At 34.8% G+C, this 25,953-nt stretch overlaps 1 protein-coding gene across 1 annotated transcript in view; it reads right to left on the bottom strand.

The window, feature by feature from the left end:
- The window catches only part of Pde9 (phosphodiesterase 9), a 34,939-nt gene extending 15,017 nt beyond the window's left edge, over positions 1-19,922 (bottom strand). Inside the window, exons 1-4 of the mRNA XM_018546469.1 lie at positions 19,790-19,922; positions 4,269-4,393; positions 3,030-3,237; positions 584-695 (exon numbers count right to left, since the gene is read on the bottom strand). Coding sequence (XP_018401971.1) covers positions 584-695; positions 3,030-3,237; positions 4,269-4,393; positions 19,790-19,922 — 578 coding nt within the window. The remainder of the gene's footprint in view (positions 1-583; positions 696-3,029; positions 3,238-4,268; positions 4,394-19,789) is intronic.
- Positions 19,923-25,953: the final 6,031 nt, after the last annotated feature.

Genomic DNA, 25,953 nt, shown 5'->3' with positions numbered 1-25,953 from the left:
TGCACGCGCGAAGCATCGACGTTTAATCACAATGACTTGGGGAACGTGGGGGGTTCTCACATTACACCAAGAGTAGAGAACGGTGAGTCTATCGGATCGCTATTGGATGACAATGTAACTGGAAACAGCGGCATATTGCTGCTTAATAGATAGGATTATCGCAGCCGCTTAATCATCGGCCGCGGCACACTACAGTTGCCGATGGCTTGTCCAACGGCCTGTTGGCACTTCGATCGAACATGCTGTGGAAGCACAGCATTGGCGATCCTGCCCACGTAATATCGGCATGGAAGATCCATACTGGTTCAGTGTGTGGATAAAAGTACGTCGATAAGGAATTTTTCCGCTATCAATGATAGCGGCGTTCTCAACGGCGCGCGTCTTGTGCAATTTTATCGCAGAAATATAAAATTTATTTTTCTTAGAGTTTTCTTATCAAAGTGTCAGATTTGACACGTTACTTTATTATATATACGTATGTGCGCAGGTTACCGTTTACTAAGGAAGAACTATAACAATGCAGGCGAAACGTTGCGTCACGTACAGTTTTAGCGATTACATGATACAATCTTAATTAACTCACCAGATATTGAGGAACTTCTCCCGAACTTTCCGCTTCATGCTATCACTCTTCCGACGATACTGCAATCTGCGGCAGGATTCCATATAGATGGGCTCCGGAAGCTTGTAGAAACCTGCGGAAGATGGAGATATCCAGATTAAGCTCTCGGAAAGTTTTGGGTTTTTGCGGCAGGAACTGTGTCATGCAACAAAGGATCGTGAAAGAACATCGAAGATGGAAAGGGGGACACTGGAGCAATTTTTCGCAAACTCTACGTCATTTCACGTCGTAACAAGATTTTATAAGGAAGAGTTTCATGTGCTAAGAGTTGCCTATACACGTGCCGTCCCAGTTTCATCGGCTTTCCCTTTATCGGCAGATTCTTAGAAAATTTTCTATCCTCTCTTAGCAAAAATATTGTAAAGGATCAAATTACACATACGTAATAAAAAGTGCAGATTACGAAGTTTTCTGAATTAAATTTCTGCGCGGTATGCAAATAGCCCCAACTCACAAAGAAGGTTGAGATAGTAATTAAAATAACGGCCATACAAGAGCGGAATATTTTTCTTCGTCCATACTTGAATCAACCTCTATATTAGCTCAACTAGAAATTGAAGATAGGAATAGCTGGAACGGTTCCTTGCATGGACAAATATTTATTCAGCGGCCAAGCATGCCGCTGTTTATTCGCTCGTATATCCGTCGCTAGTCTCAGATCGGGCGGCATCGTAAAATCTCTCGCGAACTTTTATATCTGACCGAGATGACCGACCTATTTCAACGTAAAGTTCGATTCAGTACAGGACATAAAATCTAAAAAAGAAAAGTTATCGCAACGATTGTGTTGGAAAAGTCAAGTTGAGACATACACACATATCTTAAGATTAATCTCCTACAATAAACCGAAGATACTTTGCAAAATATTGAAAAAAAGTATGTTTCAAATTATTATATTTTCGTTATTATTTCTTCGGGGTATACTATCTTATTTGCTATTTATTTATTTGTTTAGAATTATTTCCACATTATAATAAATATTACCGAGATATCTTTTGATTTTATCGATATACAATAAAATTCCCCGATAGTAATTGTTTTAACAAGTGTAATTTCCTTAGCGATTATTTAATTCTACTGTGTTCAGAATTAATGGGCAATTATTTGTACACCTGAAACGCAACAACTTTTCCATTTCATTGAAAGGATTGCCGTGTTGCGTGACGATTCAATTTCCAAACGTTTCCAAGTTGTCGAGAACCATCGTGAACAATTTAGACTACACTCTTGCCTTAAACAAAAATATCAATACAGCTTTCGTGTTAAATTATTATTGAGAATTTGATATCAAAAATATTATACAAGATAATCTTTAATATGCAATACGAAAACTATTTAAAATTGATGAACGAATCCATTAGTCATTTTTATTTCTCTAATTTTGACATTACTAAAATTCCATTTCTGCTATTTTTCACCCGAGATTTCATTAAACAAGAGAATAATTAAACGTGCATTCAATGAATTGAAATCTCGAAAGAGCGGATTGAAAAGGAAGGAAAGCGCCCGTGGCGCTTTGCTCCGACAATGTCCATATTTATCTTCAATTTCATTTTCTTTTCACTATACGACGCAATAAAACAAAAATTCCTTGTATCCTGTACAATATAGGAACAATCATGTTTTCTATATCGGTACACCAATATATAGACTTTTATTCTCGTATTTAACATAAAAGAATAATGCCGCAACAATAAATTAATTTTAACAGTAGCGTGCACTCCGATGCATTACGATAATGGACCCACAGGTCCATAGGTGCAATCATTCGACGGATAATGACGGCCATCCACAGACGGCCAGAGCATTTCATTTCGCTAATGTTCGCTATTTAATGTCAAAAGTAAGACATTATCCCAAATTTCTCCGTTCCGCTGGATTATCCCATTCACTTTTACCGCTACGGTCACCGCGCCACAAAATCCGATTACGAAGTTCAATTACGAAACTTATTTCCACAAGTTTTGTACATGTTACTTATTTAAGAAACTAAAATTGATTATTGTCATCAAAATTAGAAGCGACAATTATCGAATTATAAATTATATCAAATTACACTCCAGCTGCTCGTTATAAAAATTTTTAATCCTACAAAAATGCTAAAATCGAACATATAAAAAGTATATTAATGTCGTAATAAACTTTAGAATGATATATATATATATATATGTATATATATGTTATAAGCCGCTTCTAATATAATTAGATTTAATCTTGCCAAACTTGATCTTTGGAAATAAATTATTTCGTCGTATTAAAAAATTACAAAAGAATATGATAAAAATATCTGACAAGTTTTATTAATTTTCGATATGACATTTACAGAATGTCCCTGACATAAATCGGTCAGATACTTAGGCATAATAGGGACACTCAAAATGCAGGAACGAAGTATGTGGTTACTTACTAAGCCAGCTCAGCTGATCATTGTTCTCCAATTTGTTCTTGAAACTGTCCACTTGGCGTTTGAGTTCTCGTAGAGCGAGAGAGGGTGTGGCGTATAAAGCTTCTTGATGTTCTCGCAGTTGCCGCTCTAAAGCCGCCACGCGCCTCTCTAAAGCCCAAAGTACCTCCGCCTCGATCACCCCAGAAGAAGCGGGATGAGCGCCGACGATCTTAAAAAGCAACCAGCTAAGTACGTAAAGTGTACGCTGCGCGCATTTAAAATATTTTGTGTAAAGGAAAATTAACACATTGTCTATAAACTAATCAACTAATCAAAATTAAAGCATAATCTAAACTCTAAAATAATATCGCGCGTTTGTCTTTTAATCAGATAAATTAATTCGCTTATTTCTTCGCCAATAAATAGTTTATGTAATTGGACACTTTTTCACCATTTTTATTTACAATCTTATTAAAATGTTAGAAAATAAGATAAAGATACGTTATAGAATATGAGATACTATAATAAAATTAAGTATTCAATTAACTTAGATAGTTTTATGTTCATTACATATATATATATATATAAATATATCTTACAAAATTTTACATTTTAGCTCTATTTGAATTTTCCTATCAAAATTATAAGATACGAAAAAATGTGTAAGCATTAAGACACAAATCTATGCGTATCAATCGCGATCAGAAAAAATATCTTTTGCATTTTATCATCTAATGAATTTTACATTCGTATCTAATAAGTGCAGATCGATATCCTCGTAAATATGTAAAGAGCCATATACAAATGAAGTAGTTACTTATGAAAAATAATCAAAGCTTTAAACTCTTACCAAAAACTTTATCATCAATGTTAATTCCAATTACGTGATAAGACCAATTATGATAATACAATGATTGTTCAATTAAACGCAGATTAAATGTTCATTACCCAAATCAAGACATCGGTTGCTTCAAACATGTCATTTTTACCGTATAAACAGTAAAATCTGATAAAAGGGAACACAATTCTTTCATTCATCAAACTTCTTCGAATAAGTAACAAGAAAGTCTTTGCCTTTCTTGCGGAATAACTTCCACAAAAAAGTACTTATCGAAAACTATTTCCTCAAATTTCTTTAAATAAATAACAAGAAACTCTTTGCCCTTCTTGCGGAGCAACTTCCACAAAAAAAAGACTTATCAAAAACTATTTCCTCAAATACGTAATCAATTACGTAGAATAAAAGTTTAAATCAAGTACCTGAAGAACATAAGGCGTTTCGGGCGTGTTCGCCGGTAGATGAGTTGAAATATTGAGGAGCTTGTCTCCCTTGCGAAGCTTTACGATGTCCAGAGGACCAGCCTCTGCCGCGCTTCTAAAGAGTTCTGGAAGACAAAACGTATAGATTCTCTTTTGTTGAATTGATTTCCATTCATTCTTTCCTTCTACCGGAAGGAGATTCGTTTGCGCAGGTTCCTTAAATTTACTTTTACCTCGCGATGCAACGCGAAAGACGATCATCATTCTCCTTTCCTAATCCAGAATTATCATCCTGATAACCGTCGAGAAAGAGCGGGAGAAAAAATATGACACGTACAAACAATATTTACAAAATACCCCCGGTTTCGATCCCCGCGCTATTAACTGTCCACCGTTTACTATATTACCGGAGAGGCGATATTAACTTTATTAAACGCGCCCTGCTGGCGCACGGGAGATCGACGGCCGTCTCCCAATTACCCCGGCTTCCCGACAATGCGACCGGCAAAAAACGGCGACATGTACAAATGGCCCCTGGTCGCGCGACGCGTGCATAGAATCCCGCCCGTCACGAACGGCGACATACTCTTTCCGGTATATCGAGCGAGTAAAGAGAAGAGCGATGGAATGGTGTTTTGTAAGTGCATGTTTTATTCATAATCAAAGCGCCACGCTACCCACGGAGTGTAACGGCCGTGTATTACTGCCTCCCGGTAATTACGATCGACGACACAGTGTCGGAATGACGGCCGTAAATGTGCCTTCCTCTCTACTTATATACGCTTTCCGGAAAGTTTCAGATTCAAATGAATAATTTTCAAATAGAAGTGGATTGTAAATGTTAGTTGCTGCAGTTACACGATTCTCCTTTTTTTAAATAAAATTTATATAAAGTCGTAGCAAAATTTATGAATATAGAATAAAAGACGATATAAAAATTCTGAATATAACTCTTAATTAATTCCTGGAATGCGACGCATTCTGATGGACATTTAATTTAATATTTAATTATGTGATTTCTCGCTAAAAAAAAATCGCAAAATTTTCGAGAATTAAAGTAAAATGTGAATATATAATATTAATTGAGAAAAAGATCAACACTAAATTTATCGGACACATTGACTCACTTCTAGAATACCGTAATTCTTTTAAAAGAATATTTCGTGTTCGTACGTGAGCGAGTGTGCATCACTTCGAAAAATAATATCGAAAACTGTACAAAAATTCGCTGAATAAATGATGCAATCTGTTGTTTCCATTTGTCTTGTTTTAGCGAGCACATGCAGTAACTTGAAATACTCAAAAAGCTCAACATGTACATATATAATATACAATATATAAATTCGGCTTTAGATTCAACAGCAGCATCCGACAAGCAACTTCCGTAATAACTAATGAATGAATTCATTTTATACCCACGATGAAATATAGATGAGTAACGTAACTGCATGGTCCAATTATCTTGCGAATGGTGCGATGTTATGTCGATATTATATTCAAATGAAACGAAATTGCGTGATATTTCCATGAAAGCGGGTAATCTGTTACTCATTCAAATTACAAGCGCAGCAATAATCGATTTTGAATGGTGCATCTTAAACGCACTAACAAAGAGAGAGGAAGAAAGAGAGAGAGAGAGAAAGAGAGAGAAAGAGAGAGTTTTTCGCGATCTCACTGTAAAATACACGTCTCGTCTTGTTCTCGTGTGAAAAATGGAAGTGCAGAGAAACCTGGTGCGATCATTTATAAAGAGTCCAGGTCCGCTCTTTTCAGTTTGCCCCCTGACTGACGTGCACGCCTTAAAATAGAATAAAAATATTCCAAGAGCGCATTTTCCTCGTTGCGCTTGTCTCGGCCAAGAAAACGGCAGGAGAACGGAATGCGAGCAATGAAACACGAGAAATCATAGTGTTTCGCGATTTATCTGAATCGAGGTTGAAATGAAACACCTAGTGGAACGTTGTCACGCATTCGTTTCGTTTTATGTGCGACCTTTACGAGGGAACGCGGCTATTTTCGTCAGAATTTCACCGTCAGAACTGGGAAAAGAGATTCGCGTCCGCGGCGAAAGCTATCATTGTTATCAAACTTCGATTTTTGTTTTTAATAACACAAAGTGCAATCAAACTCATCGCGCCTCGCGAATTGAAATAGGCAAGTTGTATTCAGCGTCTGTGAAATATAGGTTAATTGTATTTTATTCAACTAAAAATTTGCGAAGAATTCAAAAAATTCATGTTCATCTAGTTGCGTTACTGAAAAAAACTCTCATTATCTGTACATTGTAAATAAAAGTAGAATAAAGATAACTGATAATTGTTTACTAAACTCTCTGTTGTAATGCAGTGATATTAGCAAACGCAGGAATATATCGTGACATTTTAACGTAATGTCTTCATCGAGTTGCACACTTTATCAAAGAGACCTCCTGGGAATGTGTTCTTAATATCACTGAAAAAGAATGTGATAATAGTTATGAAATGTCAAGTGAAATAATTTCAAATGTTTGGTAAACATAGTAGAAATAATTTTATTCTTTTCTAAATATTTGGCAAGTATTACAAAACATAATATAACCAATCAAAAATTAATAATAATTACTAAATATTATTTAGAAGAATAAAATTATTTTATATTAACCAAATATTTAATTGAAACTATAATAATTCACTCAATATTAGTAGCTATTATCAAACTGTTTTTTTTTTTTTTTTTTTTCAGTGTAAACGTCCTCTGAACGCTTTAGAACATCCTCTGGACAACTTTAGGTCATATTCTCTTAGAGGTCTGTGTTGTGTATGAACAAACCGTGATATTCACGATTATGGAAAATATAGTACTGCTGATAATTGCAAACTATGTCAGCCGAGCCACGTTTGATTTATTGGAATTATAGCAAACAGTACGAGGAATGTCAGAACGCATAGCATAAATGCAACGCGTGTCCACCACACCCACGCACGAATTCGAGACGCTAATTGAACCTGGAATCGTTTGCCGAGGCGGCAACAGCGGCAGCGAGTAGTATTTACAATACGCGAGAGGCGCAACGAAATTTATTGTGAATCTCACTCAGCTAGAGAGAAATCTACGTTTTTTTTTTAACGTATGGCGTGTGTCAATGGAATTTGCGAGGGTGCTTTAATTAAAAAGATATAAAAACAAATAAATTAAAAAGATTCCATTGACACACGCCGCATGATTTCCCCTTTTCATGCACCTGTACTGCATCCATACAGTAGTGCCGTTTCAGATTTCTCGCAATGCAATGTGTTGAGCATTCTGCTCGTGCACGCGCAAACCGTCGCGATATAATCGAATAAAATAAAATAAAGCAAGCAGATCTTTTATTAGCTTTGAATGTTTTTATATAACGATTTTCTCTTTAGGAAAACTTTTTTCGAAATTCATAAGCATTCTCACAGCATTCATTTCAAAATGAATGCAAGCAAAAGTGGAGCTATTTTCGAAATACGTATAATATTTCTACACGGTAGGAGTAAAATTGATGCATAGTTTGGCTTTCATCACGAGTCATTAAAATACATAGCAATATTATCGTAAAACAATAATATACAAATTTTGTGATTGCACATAATGTAATAGCTAAAATAACGATATTTGTGTGGTATATATGTAAATATTTGTTCAGCGTCTATCGCATTTAACTATTATAAACAGCGGAAATTTTACAGTAGAAAACAATACAGTAAAAGCAAATATTTTGTATCAACCTTGCGTATTGTTTAATAAAAAAAATTGCAAAAGAGAGAAAGGGAGAAGAGAATATTGACTGGATTTCATTTTGACTCGACATAAAATTACATGCAGAAAGCAATTAAATTTTTTTATTTTCAGTAGCTTTTTATTTCATATCGATATAATACGTAACAAAAAAAAAACGTGATTAAACTTCGCCAATGCAGTCGATTCACTAATGTCGTTCGCTCAATTACGTTCCGGTCCATAATACTCGCGTCAGTCGGCGATCCGTTGCGTCGTAAAAACGCTCGAGCACCTCGTACAGCAAGCGCGATTACAACAATCGCGTGCACATGCATTCACTTTTTTTCAGGGTACTTAAACCTTTACGACCAAACCATCGAATTTTCGTCCGTGTCTCATCGACGTTATGGCGCCAACCCGGTCGGAGTTCAGCTCTTTCTTTCCTCGAGTTTGTTTACCGACGTGCTTACATGATTTACATGATAATGTACTTGGAATCTGGAGCGGGATGGAATATCTCCCACGCGCGTAAAAAAAGCGTGGAAATTGACTTGTAGATATTTGAATACTTGCATTACTCAAATAAGTCCAAATACCCGAGATCCCTGACGCAGACATTCGAAATCCTTGATTAATCGCATACACAATACATACACGATCCGAAGATTTATAGAGCTTTACGATGTTTTTTCTTTCCCTCATTTTTCCTTTTCCCTCTCTCGGTACATATTTAAATATTACCAACGGTATAAATTTTAATAAAATATAATTATTTAAGCATTAAAAGATAGAAATTTTTATGCAATCGTTTTTCCCTTCCTTCCGTAATTTTAAAATTATATATCGTATAATTTTAAAGGGTGTAATAATATTGAAACTTTCGAATACGTGTCAATAATTCAATCTCATATGAGTTTATTGTCTAAATCTCAAATTTAAAACCACGTTGTAACTTTTCACTCTTTAAATATTAAAAGTCGTTAAAAATCCGGTGTAAAGCTGAAAAATCACATTTTCCATCAAATCGAATGGCATCAAACCATTGATCATAGAATTGATGACTTGAAAGTGAAACATCCGATCATTACTCAATCTCAGTCAAGCTTAATGGACGTAGACATTGATCGAGAAAAAAATATTCGTTCGAAAAAGTTGAAGTTCTACTTTTCTTCCCTTTTCCCTCCCGAGAATATATTGCGACGTGTCGCGGATTTTCTTACGTATAATCATAATGTCGAGATCGCACGCGAGAGAAACAAGTGAATAAATGTTCGGCAACAAATGCCTGACAAAATAAAGAGGGTGAGAGGAAAAAAGTAAGGCTGAATACATTTTTGCGGTGACAAAAAAATCGTCTGAAATCGAGCATGCAATCTAAAACTGAATATTTCCGTTTTTTGAATTCTCTCTTCCAGGAGAGATATACGATGAAACAAAATATCGATCTCTATGTACAAGTGTTTATTGGTCACTATTGCTTGCCACTTTAATCGGGTTACCGCACCATATTTTTCTCGTAAATACCGCGATTCTTTTATTGGAGGAAAACCAATACACAGTTCATACAAATAAAAAGGTATCCTTGCTCTGAAGAGACATAGAAATATGTCAATTTGATATGCAAAAATCATTTCGTTATCGAGGCTTCAGTTTGTTGAATCCACATACGATAAAAAACTTTTAACTTACAGAATACTGCGAATTCGTAGTTGCAGTTTCGAGATAAAATAGATCTTAAAAAAAAAAGAACAAGAAATAAAGCCGACATTGTTATTACGCACGATTTCTAATATAATATCAAATTATTTAACGGCTTAAAATAATACAAATAATTACTAACGCAACGATGCATCTCGTTCCATGTTCAAAAAATAATTCATTTCTGAGATATTATGAAGTATAATAATTATCAACATATTCGCAACAACCCCCAAGTAATGGCGCATCGCATAAGTCGCAAAAAACAAAAAGCCCGGGATTAATGGCAACCCGTTCATCATAGTTCCGGAATTCAGTGAGGAACTTCACCTCGGAGGTTAAGCCGAGATATCCCAAATAAGTCTCTTATTCCCACGAAATATTCACCACGATGAGGAGACCCATAAACGTGTGCGGATTACGTGAATAAATAAAATGAAAAGTTTTGCGTTCGCTGGTCGAAAGAACTTATCGTGGACTTGTCTGCACGATTTTGCCGGCGTTATAAAACTGAGAGAACTGAATTCTCGCGATCCGTAAATATCACGGATAATAATCCTGGCAGTTTCGCATTTAAAAATATAGGCAAGTAGGCGTTGGCAGATTATATTTCTAATGCAAACATTGCAAAGTTTTTATTTTTCTATACGAAAAGGGCACATCACGCGTAAAAATATTGCATACGCACGCGTATTATTTTTATAAAACCAAAGGCTTAAATAACAATATTACGTGAACCTGGAAATTAAGAGAATTCCTAAAGTCGTCTGCTTTATCGATTCGATAGGACTTACACACATACGATTTACGTATCATTGATACATGCTATATATACTATATTATGACATCAATATCGTACTCATACATAAGCATAAATTTTCGTAACATATTTTCGTATTGATTAGGAGAGTCTACAATACCCGTTTTTGGTGTAATTTACTTTTTTTATCTTTTTCTAATTCTATAACAAGAATTAAAATAGGATAAAAAGTAAATTTTAAACCGAGACTAAAGTTGATTTATATTGATTCGGAAAAAGGATTTTTAAATACTGTAAAAAAAGGAAGAAAAAAGAAATTGCGACACAAAAATTATTGCGGTTAGACGATAAAAGTGGCGACTATATTATGATCCTCTTAAGTCTTAAAAAGTAATTTTTGTTTAAACTTTATAAACAGTCGGGTACACATTTCTTGGATAAAGGTTAATCCTTTCGGTATGCTCATGCATAAGGACGATAGGTATCGATGTTTCCTAAGCGATATATAATGGATATTTCTGGAACTATTGTCTATAGCGTGTCTCTCTACAGTGTGTATCGCCCTCCTCCATTAGAGAGTTAGAGAAATTCAAGCCACTTAGCAAACCGCGAAGCAACCTCGAGCGTCGAAAGGTTGAACGGATGAGTCTTAAATTAGACTCACCGAGCGCAGTGTAAAGGTCGCGGGAGACAGATCGCTGGGGGTTGGTTGACGAGTTATAAGAATTCGCGAGCAAACTTTCATCGAACGCGGTATGCACAATCGTTTGTCAAGCAAACGCTCGACTGATCAACCTCAAGGAGCGGTCGGTGTGGCCGACGGTGCGGCGCGATATCGAGTACTTTAAGCACCCTCCGTAATTCAGGGCGACGATGATTGGTCGTCTCCGAATCACGTACCGTGTCGCAATTAGACCTGATCGTATATACACAGTGTCAATAGACTTCGAACCAGAAAGTGCTTCTAAAAAGAAGATTGAGGATGCCTTCGGAGTAAAAAAAAAAAATCAAGGTTTGTAGAGTTATAGAAGCGACATAAATTATAAGATGTAAAATAAAGTATGTAATATTTTTTCTGTGCAAAAATACAATTCGTTTTAATGATAAATATCACAGTGCAGAATATTTCAAAGTGACGAAAAATACGCGAGATAATTTATACGCTCTTCTCATGAAATACTTTTGCAAGTTCCATAATTTATTATTAATGCTATAGCTTCAAACTAAAACAAAATTCGCATTTGTGTAATTCCATGTCGCGCACCTGAGAGGAGACACACGTTATTCGACAATGTAAATTAGACTTTCGGCCATTTATTTCAAGTTTGATGTAATTAGATTAATGGACGTATTTTATTTTCTTGCGATCAACTTTCGCAAAAATTTTTTCATAATGTACAAGAGATCCCAGCGCTACATATTATAATTTAATTCATGCAATTTAATTGATTTAATTATTAAATATGTGTATTATACGTACAAGTAAACACTTCGGCAATATTATCGTTATTTGCGATGAAAAGTACTATAAAAATTCTGATGAAAATTTGTTCGCTGAAAATCATATTTAAATATATCCGTAGGTTCCTCTGTCAGACAGAGCGCGGTTTGATTAACAGCTAAATTAAATATCCGTTTGTCAAAGCTAGTAGTAATCGAGTTCCGTCCGTATGCCGAAATAAAGCAGCAATTTCGAATGAAAGCCCCACAATTATTCCTTTTATTTACATACGTCAAAAACTTTGTAAATGTTTTATAAAATTCCTATCACTGACGAGATGCATACTGTGAGAATCCTCACGAATATCGCGAGCCGCGTAGCATCTCGTAACGAGATCTATGTTGTTGTTTTAATTACCATCGTTAAATTAATGAATTTTCTCTTATAAAATATAATTAAAATCTTTTCTTCGTTCATCGCCGCATCTGAATTTATGAAACTCGACATACTAGCGAAATACGAATGCACGAATTTCGTTACGAAACGAAATAGTCCAGATTTGTCAGTTTACACGTAACAAAATGCTGCCAGATTCGCACGATGCAAAACGAAATGAAGCATATATAACCGCGCATATACGTACGTGAAGGAAGGGTGACGGCGAGATCAGTGGGGGCAGCTATCTTCTAGCCGTCCATTGACAATAATAGGATAATGAATCGTGAATCATGAACGTACGGCGGACGATTATATTTTTATTGTGACCCACGCTCAATTTATTCATTATTTTGTTGAGGCCAATATCATTGGGGCGAGGTGTAGGACGCGCTATCGCCGTCGGAAGGCGTTCGTTCGAGACGGCGCGGCGCGGCGTCGCGTCGTACAGATCCACCGCTATATATATACGTCCAATGAAACTCCTGAAAAACGTCGTATTTTGTTTAGAAACTTGTTAAAATTCCTCGGAAAAAACTACTTTGTCAAAATGTACGAAATCAATTTAAAAAATATAATTATATAAATATTAAAATATTTATAATACAACCGCGGGTGGAAAAATACGATTCTCGTTACAAGGGATATATACATAAAATAAAATATTTTCACACAAAACTTAGTTTTCGTGAAAATTCACTTTAAAAGATACCTTCTTTAAGCTCACGTACTCTTCAAGAATCTCTTGCATACAATTTTTACATTGGTTATCAAAATATGTAATATATGGATATACATATATTTACATTTATAAATATGTAAAAGAAGATAAAGGGAACAACTACTCAAAAATAATTGGAAATCACACAAATTGCTAAAACATGTATGTAAAATATAGAAATTGTTTTTAATTTTTTAGATAAAATCATACATATTTAATTCATAATTTGATAGTAATATAATTTTGTTAATATGATTTTAATTATATCTATAGTATATCACTCAAATTATTATTAATAATTATGCAAATATAAAGCTTGTATTATCGATGTAATTCCAAAAGTTGCGGCAATATAAATTAAATACACCGCGATAATATTCGAATCTTTGATAATAATGTTGTCGCGAATAAATAAAGCGGTAAATGAATAAATTTTGCGATGCAGCGATGCAATATTGTTTCTAACCGTTCGCGCAATAAATGTAACTTTCAACAGCAAAAAATTGAGTTTCCGACACGCCTGATTGCTGTAGAGGTGATTCCTGTAAATGGGTGTCGTACCGCGCGGTGAATCCGCGTTCTATCTCTCGTGCATTCCGGAAGCGAATCCCGGAAGCAGTTCCGCCGCCGATAATTCCGCGGCACTCGATTTCCGGGATTTCGTCCGGAACCTTGTTCCGGCGACGGATCTCGACGACAACGACGGAAAATTCTCAGGCGTTTCTCACAAATAAAATGCGACGAAATGACGTTGGTGCGTTTCGAAACGAGTTGACATATTTGCGAATAATGAAGGAAGAAGGAAGTATTCGCGCGAATAAAATAAAGAGCAATTTATCAGCAAATGCATGAACGGTTTGGAAAATTATCTCATATTAAAACGCGAATAAATTATATACTGTAACATGCTATAAATTATAGAATAAAAGTAATGTATTTTTCATTCACTACTTTGGTTTCTATTAGCTCTGTTTTTAAACTTGACGTTTCTTTTATAATAACCACAGTTCTCCAATCCACCTTTCTCATCACAATTAAGCCGTATAATTTCATTTACCTATGCATCGTGAATCAACGATAATAACCGAGTCTGAAATAAATATATCAGCACAAAAAGAAAGAAAACGTTTCTTCCACTTATAAAGCTCGTTTCCAAAAGACAAATATTTCTCGACAGAAAGGTTTTTTCAAGATTTCGAACAATGATAGAAACAAATCGATTTAAAGCCTATTTAGGGCAGAATAAATCGTGTCACAGCGTGGCTGACTTATTCATAGTGCTACGATAAACTTCCCGCTTCAAACAAGATTGTTAAATCAATAAAAATAGACTGCACTCAATAAGAATCTTATTTTTATATTCAAGATTCGAAGAGCGAAAATAACGACCCTTAAGTTAGGCATCGTTATTTGCAGACTAGAGTGTAGTAAAGAAACAAAGAAATATTGATATAATTAAACCGTATGTCTCGTCTTTCTCGAAAGCTTATTTTTATATTTTTCTTATGCAGGTAAACTTTACTGTTTTCATATTTTATTCGTATGTTTCTTAATTAATTTTTAATTAAATAATTAAATTAATTAAATAATATTTCTCTATCTCTTTCTCTTTATCTATTCAAAGCACTCTTTGTGGTACAATTTTAGCATTGTTATAAATGCAATTTCTAATACTGTACGTATATTATTTAAAAATAAAGGAGAAATTGTCAATATCGGGGACGTCTTTTGCGCAACTTGGCAGGTAATAGAGGATGTAAGGGATGTTCGAGACATGGCTTGATTAGATGGCAGGTGGGGTCACAAGCGTGTTAGAGCCTCAGCCTATCGATCGATATTTGTCTATATGTATAGAGGCTGTGTATTGCATTAGGTAAATGCGTAAATGCACCTCGTTACACGTTCAAGCTTCGCTTGAAACCTTCACAAGACACTAAGGAGAGACTCGAAAATTGAAGAGGAATTGGTTTCGAGCAATTTCTTTAGATGCAAACAAAATTGCAATTTTTTCAAATATAGAAAAAAAAGTTGTGTTGTTAGGTTCCTCGCATTAAAAGGAATTATCTCGAAATCACGTTACGTTTGTATTACGAGAAAAAAACGAAAGTAAATTGAATTATTGTCCATGAAAAGATAACGACAATTATCGCCACACATATATAGCAGTGTGATTTTGAGGTTGTTCGCATTTTATTTGCGTCACAGAGAGACACGCCAGAATGTCGACTCTACATTGCAACAACAATCTCGTTGTAACGAGAGCGTATAATGACGGCATCAGATATTAATTTCTCGTCTCGGATAATGAGATATCATGATAACAAAAGCTTGCTCATGACGTAGCAAAACGGCTCGATAAGTTTACAGTGATAGTAAAAACATCAAAAGAAATGACGTAAGACAAATTGATTATAACGAGAAGACGAACACGTTACAAGATCCGAGGACCAATAAAAATGACTCTCCAGTAAAAACGCGATTTCTCAATTAAATATAATGTTACGTAATTCCTAGAGATACGATAGAAGAAAAAAAATACAAGTACAAAAAACGACACCATTAGCTTTTGTAATCAGAGCCACAGCGATTAAATAAAAACGCGTGTACATTTATTGTCTTTGTTAAGTTCATGATAAAGTACAGATCATCTTTTATGCATTGGACTATATCTCTTGTATATGTATATTTTTTTACTTTGCAGAATAATTAAAAGAATACAGAGAAAGACAAGAAAATTTTATTTTTTTAAGAAAGAAATAAAAGACAAAAGTTCATGTATGTAAGTAAAAAAGTACATAGATGTGTGTAAAATATATTATAGAAAAATAATCTTCGTTAAATTTTTAATTTAACTATATATTATTGTATAAAAATTAATACTAAATTACTCATTACTAATAACTAAATTACACAAGTGTTTAAATAAAATTAATTAATAGTACAAAGAATTTTCTAGTGAGAAAACAACACTGAGAAAATTTTCTCTTCAATTATTCGAACTTCTCCAATCTGCCGCTTACAGCATATTTTTTTCTCTATGCAATCATTTACGTTTTTTCTCCCCAGAGAGTACAAAAATAGGCCCGAGGGACGTCCAATTCCGCTTATGATCAATAAAACGGTTGAAAGCGGTCGTTCACGTGTCGGACAATGTGGCCGGTTGCTACCTAAAACATCAGTGAGACGTTTAGGGCTGCACCCACAGTCAGGCATTTTCGATTTTCCAGTTTGGCCAGTTCTACTTTAACAATCCTTCAGCAAATTACAAGCACTACTACAAAAGCCCGTTTTACACAAACATTTTTCACGTGCCGGAAAACAAAAAGTTTCAAAACGAAAACTTTTCTTCATTTTTATACAGATACCGTTATAACATCCGTCTTTTTCTCTCCGTTACAACATCATCTTTTTTCCTTGTGGTGCCGTCTACGTTTGTCGGTATAGCTCGATGAATAATTATCGGAAAAGCCTCATTCCCGTATCAGGAGAGACGCGTATATTTTCTGTACTTGGTAAGGCGTCGAGAAATTCTCATTCCCGGCGAAAAGCGGAGCTTCGATCCTGAGCCCTCATGACGAGATATCGATCGGTTGCGTGGCATCCTCACGGCAGATTTTTCGCGGAGTCGGCCTCGTTAAAAGGCTTTTTAGTTAAGTGGAAGCGACTGCGACGAGGGAACGAGGACGACTAAGCGGAGTATTCCATGGCCAGTTTACCAGGGTGGAAAAACGTGAGAGCCTATAGTGTCCTGTGGGGGAAAGCATACGACTGTAACAACGATCGTAATAATGATGACATAACATGTGATGATCTTGGGAACACAAGGCTGAAAACGTAATTAAAATGACGTTAGATTCTTAAAACCAATGTGGAAATCGATACAAATAAGCTTAACTTTCCCGATATCAACATTAAAATTTAATAAAGTAATGCGGATATGTGTATTCATGAACAGATGTATACAATTGTACTTTCTTGGATCTCTTAATCTATTAATCGAAATAATCATCTTTTTTTAGTACGGTTTTTAATCTGTGTAATGAATCACCTCAAAGAAAAAAATATGATAAAAAATGTAATGAAGAAAATTTATTACATTAGGCAATTTTCATTATAGAAGAATTAGCTCTCTGAATTAGCATACTGACAATGAGCCGCACCTAATTAATTTTTTCGATGATAGAACGGGCAAAAATGTGCTATTTTTAGAAATGCGAATTTGATACGTATGCTATTTTTATGTACATCGATCTTGACTGACAAGCAGAAATTTTCAGGGAAAACTCATATGGGTTAGCCCGACGTACAATCCTCTCAAGCGTTAAATACGAAAGTTAAAGGGATCGGAGAGCTCTCGGCTTTAGGACAACGCAACAGATCGGAGATCACCCTGTGCGATAAGGCCCCGTTTACGAGACTTGTCTATGTGTAGTATGACTTTGTACTGTCGTGTAACGTCGCTGGTAACATCATTGCTGACAAGAGCTGTTTCCCTTAACAGGCGTACAAGGTTGTATACCTGCTGTAATTGCATTAGATTTTAATTAACTAATGTAACCTCACATAAGTAACACACCGTTAAATTCGCATACCATATTATTGACCGTAATCATACTATTTTACTATAATAATTACCCGATAATAATAGCATTAGACACGAGGGAATAATTACTGACCGAGTTCGAAAATTGAAATATTTTATTCCAGACAACACACTACGTGTTGATTTCTAACTGGAACAGTATATAGTAATTAATTAATACATCATCGATTAATCTAAGTTTAAACGACTTAATTAGATTATTAAATTGCATTTTGTATAGCAAAAGCATTGTTATCAAAAATAATTAAAATTGCAAAATAACTGCAATTTCATTAAAATTCTATAAAAAAAGAGAGAACTTTTTGTTTCGAGTATTAAATGAGTACGTTTTACATCTGTTGAGTGTTATAGTGTCATAGATAAATAATGAAATAAGGCAACACGAATCACGCAATGTTTAATTAAACAATGCTTCAAATTACCCTAAAGCTAAATGAGAAATTCATTGTGTACTGTTATATAAATAAAATTTTGATGCGCACCGCAGTAACAATACGAAAGGTATAATAATAAAAGTAGAGTGTATAATATATTATAAAGTATAATGCGCATTGCAGCAACGCATAAAGTGTATGATATAATAAAATACGTTATGCTATAAAGTAGCAAAAAGAGAAAATCAAGCAAAGAGAGAAAAGAGAAAAAAACCAGCTGGAAAAGAAGTTAAAATTAGGTCAAATATAAAGAACTAAGTATTAATGGTCGAGGAGGACAAAAAATTCAATCTGGCTGCTTCTGTACGCTCTCGAGATCGTCGTCGCTTTCCTCAAAATCGAGAAAATTATTCTAACTATGAGAGAGTTGAAAGAGTTGGGACAAGTTGCTTGCTCATGTCATTTCACAGGGGGGGGGGGGGTTGTAAGGGGCGCCCGCGCTACCATAGCTCGGTCAGCCACTCGACCGAGCCGACAGAAACGACGCGGCGCGGCGTGGCGCGGCGCGGCGCGGCGGTTCGGTCGATAGGTCACGGTACGAAGGTGAAGTGTGTGCAAACATAATTTTGGTAGTGCTTCGAAGAGAAAGCTTTCATATCGGGCAAAAGCGTAAAAGCGAACATCTCGTCCGCAGGATTGGCTGGCTCGCGTGTCGCGTCATGTCGCGTCACAATCGATAATTGATTAAATCTTACGAACGTCAAATATTCGCTTGCCTTCCGTTATACCATTGACGGAAAGAAGCTTCTCACTTTTATCCGCGAAGTACCTATACTTTCGCGTGGCCGTAAAGTGCGAGTGAAAAGTTCAAGACATACGACAGGATAGGATGTTTGCCTTGGCGTGAGATATTCGGCCGGGATAAAATATTTTTCCTGTCGAAAGATTAATGGTTTGCTAACTTCCGCGTTAATGCTTCTCTTTGTCTTACAATCCAGTTGGATTGCTGATAAATTGAATACTCTCGAATAAATAATAAGTTCTTATCTCGTGTTTGTATCTAGAAAATTTATTTGTAGAACTGTAATGGCGATAAAAATTCTTAAGAGTTGATATTATATGGTATATAGTATCTCTCTAATATAGATATCTAATATGAATAGTAAAAACAATAATTTTAAGCCTCCAAAAAAGCTGTCATCTAATTAGCCATTAATATCCGACTTAAGGACAAGTTTATAATAATTTTACATACACAGTGGATATTGTTGGCTTATAATATTTTTTCATAACAAAATTGTTATCGTGATGTAATTACAAATTTTTATCGCTACCGTTCCTGATATAAATTATTACTATGTTCATATTAAAAAGTTGCTTAATTTGCTAACAACCTCTCCTAAAACTCCTGTATAATTTTATATGTATATAACCACGTAAAAGTATTTCCATATTTAATTCTCTGATAAAAATGTCTTTATAAAATAGGCATTTTAAGCCTATTTTTGATTTTATGAAAACGTTAATAGTGTACCTTGTAATTAATCGAGAATTTTGTTTTATTTTCGTCAACGACAATTTTATGAAAACTAGTTGAGCGTTCTCACCGTGTGCAACACATGTGTGTACTTTCTCACCACGCACGAATATTTCGCGAATGCTGCGTTAAATAAATAAAAAAAAAAAGAAAAAAGTTTGTTCGACAACGACAGAAAAGTCGATGAAACTTTTCGCCAGCGTGGTAATAAAACTTTCCCACTCACCCTTGAGTTCCATGTCCGTGACCTGGTTCGCCTTGTAAGTGGCCGTCTCCCTGCGGTCGCCGACGATGAAGTAAATATTGGTGTACTCCTCGTTGTCGTTACTGCCGGTTCCGTTCCTCGTCTCGTGGTCCATGGCCACGCGGATAGTTTCGGCCTTGAACCGCCTACCGCTCCTCGTCGCTTGGCCTGGTTGATGCAGTTTTCGAGACTACCCGGCCTTGCTATTACACGGGGCTGTCGAGACACAAAGGTGAGAGACTTAGGCACAAAACCGTCATCATTCTCAATAACAACATACTTCTGTCGAGTTTCACAATGTAACGCTCGCTAGGCACGAAGAAGAAGCAATATTACTTTGCGCACCAGTATTCTCGCACTCGTGATTATATGTTTCGTTACTTTCCCCTTATTACGTAAAAATCGAAAAAATAAATGGATCAATAAGATATATGCCATGTCAATAATATCTCAAGATTGCTCGAATTAAAGTTTGATATATAATCAATGTGATGTTTCATCATACACGAGATATAGCCTCTGTATGCCAAATAAAATAAAAAAAATGATGACTTATCCAAGGATAATTTTGTTCTCACAAAGATATATAACGTACATCTCTTCTAACCATTTAACGTATCAAAATATTAGAAATATAATATTTCTCAAACTATTATAGAAATAATTTAACTTTTAAAATATATGTGACACACATTTTCAATCATGAAAAGTCTCAATTTAAGAAATGTCAAACTGGAAAAAATTTTAGAACCGAGTAATTTTGCGTAGTATATAGATTGTCAATTAATTAATTAATCCTTTTAAGGAAATACTTCTATTAAAAACAAAACATAGTGTTTAAATCACAAAAAGGTAATTAAATATCAAATCAAAATTTTCCCAATTAATATAAGAAAGAAAAAAAGACAAGTATAAAGACGCATGTAAGATCAACAATACTCAATCAAAATTTTCAAGCTGTCTCACCTTTGGTCGGGTGTGGAGGGGTAGCAACACCTTCGGCGAGCTCATCGTCGCATCGCCGGCCCGGCGGCGGCAACGACCGAGCCACCCCCGATTATCGCACCTATCGAGCTCGTGTCTGCTGTTACATGCGACACCTGCCGCTTGCTTCGGGATTGGACGTACCGGAAACTCGTCAACAACGACGACCGACGATGGGGTGCAAGCGTGGCCGACCGTTCGTCTACAACCAGCCGGCACCACGTTTCCTCATGGTCCATCCTGTGGCAAAAAAAAAATTGAGTGTATTTGACTGTTCTAATGAAAATATAATCATACATCGTATATAATACTCAATCTTCATTAAATTTATGATTCTTAAAATAGGAATAAAACATTTAATGACCTCGAGGATATCAAATGTAATAAAATGCAATATATAAAAAGCGTTCCGCCATTTCCTCTTCTTTTCATGCTTATATAGTCAATTGGATTTTTAATTACGTTCAATATTAAAACTGTATTAGAATATCTAATGTTTGAAATTAAAAGAAAAAATAAATTTTCATAAATCAAATTTGCATTAGAATTGCACACAGTTTTTTGAATATATCGACAACTTTTAGGAATAAGGACCAGTCGAAATTGCGAAAGTTAAACATGCACATTACACTGAAGAAAACTAAATTTTAATAAATATTCGTTTAAAGAGTTCTAAGTAAATATTTACTAAATATATACTTATTTAGTACAAGAATTATTAATTTAATTTACCTCTATCTTTTTTATTGCGTAAATATTTATTGAATGTCAGTAAACTTTTATTTAGTACTATATAAAAAAAATGTATTAAGATTGAGTAATCTTTTTCAATATACCAAAGTGGAATGAGATGCGCACCTGCGCCTCTCAGGTACGAATTGTGTTTATTACTTTTGACTTGGCGAAGCGAAAGTGTTTTGATTACAGGGTACGATCGCGGACTTTCCCCGACAACAGTACGCAAAGTACGGGTTGCGATGTAACCACTATCGTGCCAGAAATGTACATATTGTTGAATTGAAATGCATTTATCATGAGAATTAGCAGTAAAATTCAACGAGATCTAAAAGCAGCGCGACAATTAAATAACTTACTCTAATTTTTTTGTCTAGTAAAAATAAAAATTAAAAGCGTCAAATTATAATACCGACTACAGTGAATAATTTTTAGTTATATTACATTTTTCACTTGCTGAGATTCGTATTCTCTCCTGCGAAGAAAAATTCGAGAAAATCAGGAAACAGAATTGACTCTTCTGGTTCAGAGAGATACTTTTTCTTTGTTGGGAGATCTTCCGAAAATACATTTCTATTTAAGATTGAAGGAAGCATTTTTATGACTTTGTAATAATGAGAGTGAAAATATCATAAAATATGTAAGATTTTTTTTGATACAAGAGATATTTCGGGAACGAATGATTCATTGGAATATCGCGAAAACGGGAGAACTTTCGATTGAGGAAAAGATCCCCATCCCTTCGACCGTCTCTATCTTCTCGCCGTGCCTGCCACGCCCAGGTAAAACTCGTGGGCGTGAGAAATTTACGATTTCTTTGCCCAAGGTCGCCGGTGGAAATTAGAAGCCACGATATAGCTGGTGCCACCCTCGACACTTACCACCTTAAACTACGTCAGGCGTCGCTTCGCAAGAGAAGACGTACGAGCGGTGCCATAAATTTATGATGACATTTTCGTAAATTTGCCCTGAGCATCAGTCTTATCACGACGTTATTGCTACAAGATATTAAAATTTACATTGATATCATCAGAAGCAAATATCGATTTTTCCATTAAGTATACGGACCGGAAGATTTGAATCAAAAATTCCAAGCGTGTGATTCTTCTTAATAATCTTAAATTAACATTTTTCTTACAAAAATGTAAAAATCGGTGTAATGCGATTATTTAAAAAAAGATCTTTCGCATTCGCTTTCACAAAATTTTTTTTTCTTTCGTTTTCGCATTCGCTTTCGCTATAATCACTTTCGTTACATCCCTAGTATATATATGATACATTTAATATTTTAAAGATTACAACTTCAGACTGATAACAAAATTGCAATTGCAAAATAAATCGAAATTTATTTCATCTTACAAAGATAAAAGTATGAGAAGTAGTTTTTAAAGAAAATAATTAATCTTTATGCCCCAAGAAGCATATATTAATGTTTAACGGCGAATTATTGGTTAAGTTTGCAACCTTCTTTCACACCCTCTAGGGTATGTACAAGGTAAAAAGGCGTGGGATGCACGAAAGGGAGTAATCATTCCTCAGCAAAGTGGCTAACTATGACGCAATATCCGCGTGACTTTAGACTCCAGCTTTCAGCAAATTTCTACTCTCTGAGACGAGCCGAGTCAGCGGAGAAGATCATGGCGTCTAATTGGATCAGTATCGAGTACTTTTTCCCTTGAAGAGAGCGCAAAAAAAACAGGCTAATAACGATGTTACCAATTTCCGTTTATTATTCATCGCGATAATAATTTGCGACATAATAACATATTGTTTATTAGGACGTTAAAATTTCTATTATTTAATTAATACGAATATAATAAATAAACACACAGAGGAAAATATAATAATAAAACTATTAAAGTTATGACATACAAAAAAGTACTTAAATAATAAAACGTAAGCAAATCAACACTTTGGATTTGCTACTTATTGTCTTACGATCTCCACTGTAATTGACTTATTCGCTTATTACCTAGTTATTACGTTTCTACTTATAGTTTTCCGTGTGTCATAGCTTTTAACTACATAAGGATTAATAGGATAAAGATGCAAAAAAATAATTACATGAGAAGTATAATGAGCTCTTTCACAGCATTCTATAAATAGACAAAATGATACGTATTCTTTACCAGAATCATATTCTAACATAATACGGTCAGTTTTACCGAACTTTCGGTTTCCTTATTCCTTGTTACCATTATGCTGCGGTGTTTGATACAATAAACATCGTCTGTCAATTCTGTGCAAATTTGCTCCATTCGATTTTAAGATATTTCTCTTGTTTCAACAAGGTATTTATTTTAATTATTACACATAGCAACGAACTTGTTTTTCACTTCATTGCTTTTTTTATTTATAATACGACAATTTTTTTAGATAATATTGATTATTGTAACACCGTTTTTTATCACAACAATGACTAACTAAAAAATTTTAAATAATGGACAAACACAATTTTTGTCCGACGACTTCGACGAATGACTACAATTTTTTCGTATCCGGATCATATCGCATAATTTTTAAGAATTTTTTATTGTAATAATTTCGTTAAGATTTGAAAATTTTTGTTAACATTGAAAATGATCCGATCGGCGTCGAAACGTTTGTTTTACTTATGTTTGATTATTTATCTTTAATTTAATATATTGTCTTTGTTTCTTTGAAGTGTATTGTTTTTATTTTGGCTCGTTGCCCGTTACACTAATTTAATTTTTATATATTATTGTCGAGCCTTTTCTCAATATTATTAATTCTTTCACAAATATATATATATATTTTAGTTTGCGTGCTTTTCTTGGATGATAACTGACAATGCGTGATCTTTTATGTATCATATGGATTTTTATGTTTTTACCGACCTATCAATGAATATATATTATATTTATATACGTATATTTACGATCCTATCAATTTGTACATATACATAAATATTTAATCAATCTATCATATATAGAATATTTTTCATAGTTTAATAGTGCACATACTGGAAGGGAGCCAAATATAAAAACTACTTCTTTATATTAAGATTAAAATACGGCGAGTGTAACTGTACAAATAAACACTTCGGTTCGTATCTCAATTTCTATCGTACGATAGATAGCTTTCTTTATACGGCAATCTTTTACAGCCGGTTGAAACCAGCTCGAATAAAAGCTCGACGACGCGACGGCGACGTTCGTAACGTATCAAAGCTGAATAAAATCTGTCCAGAGTGGGATCTGTCCTGACGCCGGCGGCCGTCATGACGATAATTGGATTGCACTAGTCAGTTTCATACATGATAACACTGGAAGACGCGCGGGGAACATAATCGAATGAAATGCACCGGATATGCATTGACGGCGAGGTCGAGGACGTCGAGGTCGAGAAGGGAAAACGTCGTGGACGTAGAAAAATGGTAAAACCAATCAGCATCTACAATGACGTACATTAGTGAGAAGCAACGCAAGTTGAATCGATTGTAAGGACTTTTCACTTCTTGAGAGCGAAGTGAAGGTGATCGTCTATTCATCAATCAATAATTTACGGCATTTGCAAAGAATTTTAAAATGTATGGAGAAAGAGGAGAAAGAAAGACAGAAGAATTTTACGAGTATTATATGAATCAATGTTCGCGTGTCATTCGCGAGATTCTCTTAACGAAGGATTGTCATGCAATGAATGGTTCACAGATTTGCATTCGAAAAGTTCGCCCGATGCTCCGCGGCCTATTCGTCTGTCTTACTCGAAATTATGAAGCGCGATAATTGAAATGCCATGTCTTTTATTTATTTATTCAACGGCGCACAGTGAACTGCTATATTGTCACGTTTCTGCCGCAGAGACTTTAATCGCTACTGGATTATTTTTATTGAATTTATATATATTATCCTCATTTTCCTCATACTTTGTTTTCCCTTCGGAAACACGTACATACATGAATTGAAACGTCAACTCCTCCGTTTGTTTTGTTAGCTTGAATACAACCGATATGTACCTGTCTCTTGATTCACGTTGCAGATTTTTTTTTTTTTAGAATAGATCTGGATGTTGCGGTACGAAAAAGTACAAGGTAACAGAATTTGAAAAAACATTCGCGACTTCCTATTTTTGTATGTTTAGCTGAATGATTTTTCAGAGATTTTTTTCACTGTACGAACAAATGTAGGAATAAATATACTGCGTAATTCTAAAAATAAACATACGTTCTTGTACAGTATATAAAAAAAATATAATCTCAGATTATTCCTACATTTTTTCTTATTTCAAACCGAAAATAATATTTTCAATAATTATTACATGAAACAATGAAAAATTCGAAGCATTTTTTTTTCTGAAACGCGATCGATTTTCTAACAAATAATCAGGGTAGCGTCCAAAGATCGTGATTTGGCTGTAGATAATTCTTAATTAAACATATCTGTCGATATTTAAGTAAATAAATATCA

The sequence above is a fragment of the Cyphomyrmex costatus genome, unplaced genomic scaffold (genome assembly GCF_001594065.2).
Source record: "Cyphomyrmex costatus isolate MS0001 unplaced genomic scaffold, Ccosl1.0 scaffold55, whole genome shotgun sequence".
Lineage (NCBI taxonomy): Eukaryota > Metazoa > Arthropoda > Insecta > Hymenoptera > Formicidae > Cyphomyrmex > Cyphomyrmex costatus.
This window is presented reverse-complemented; position numbering and strand designations above follow the sequence as displayed.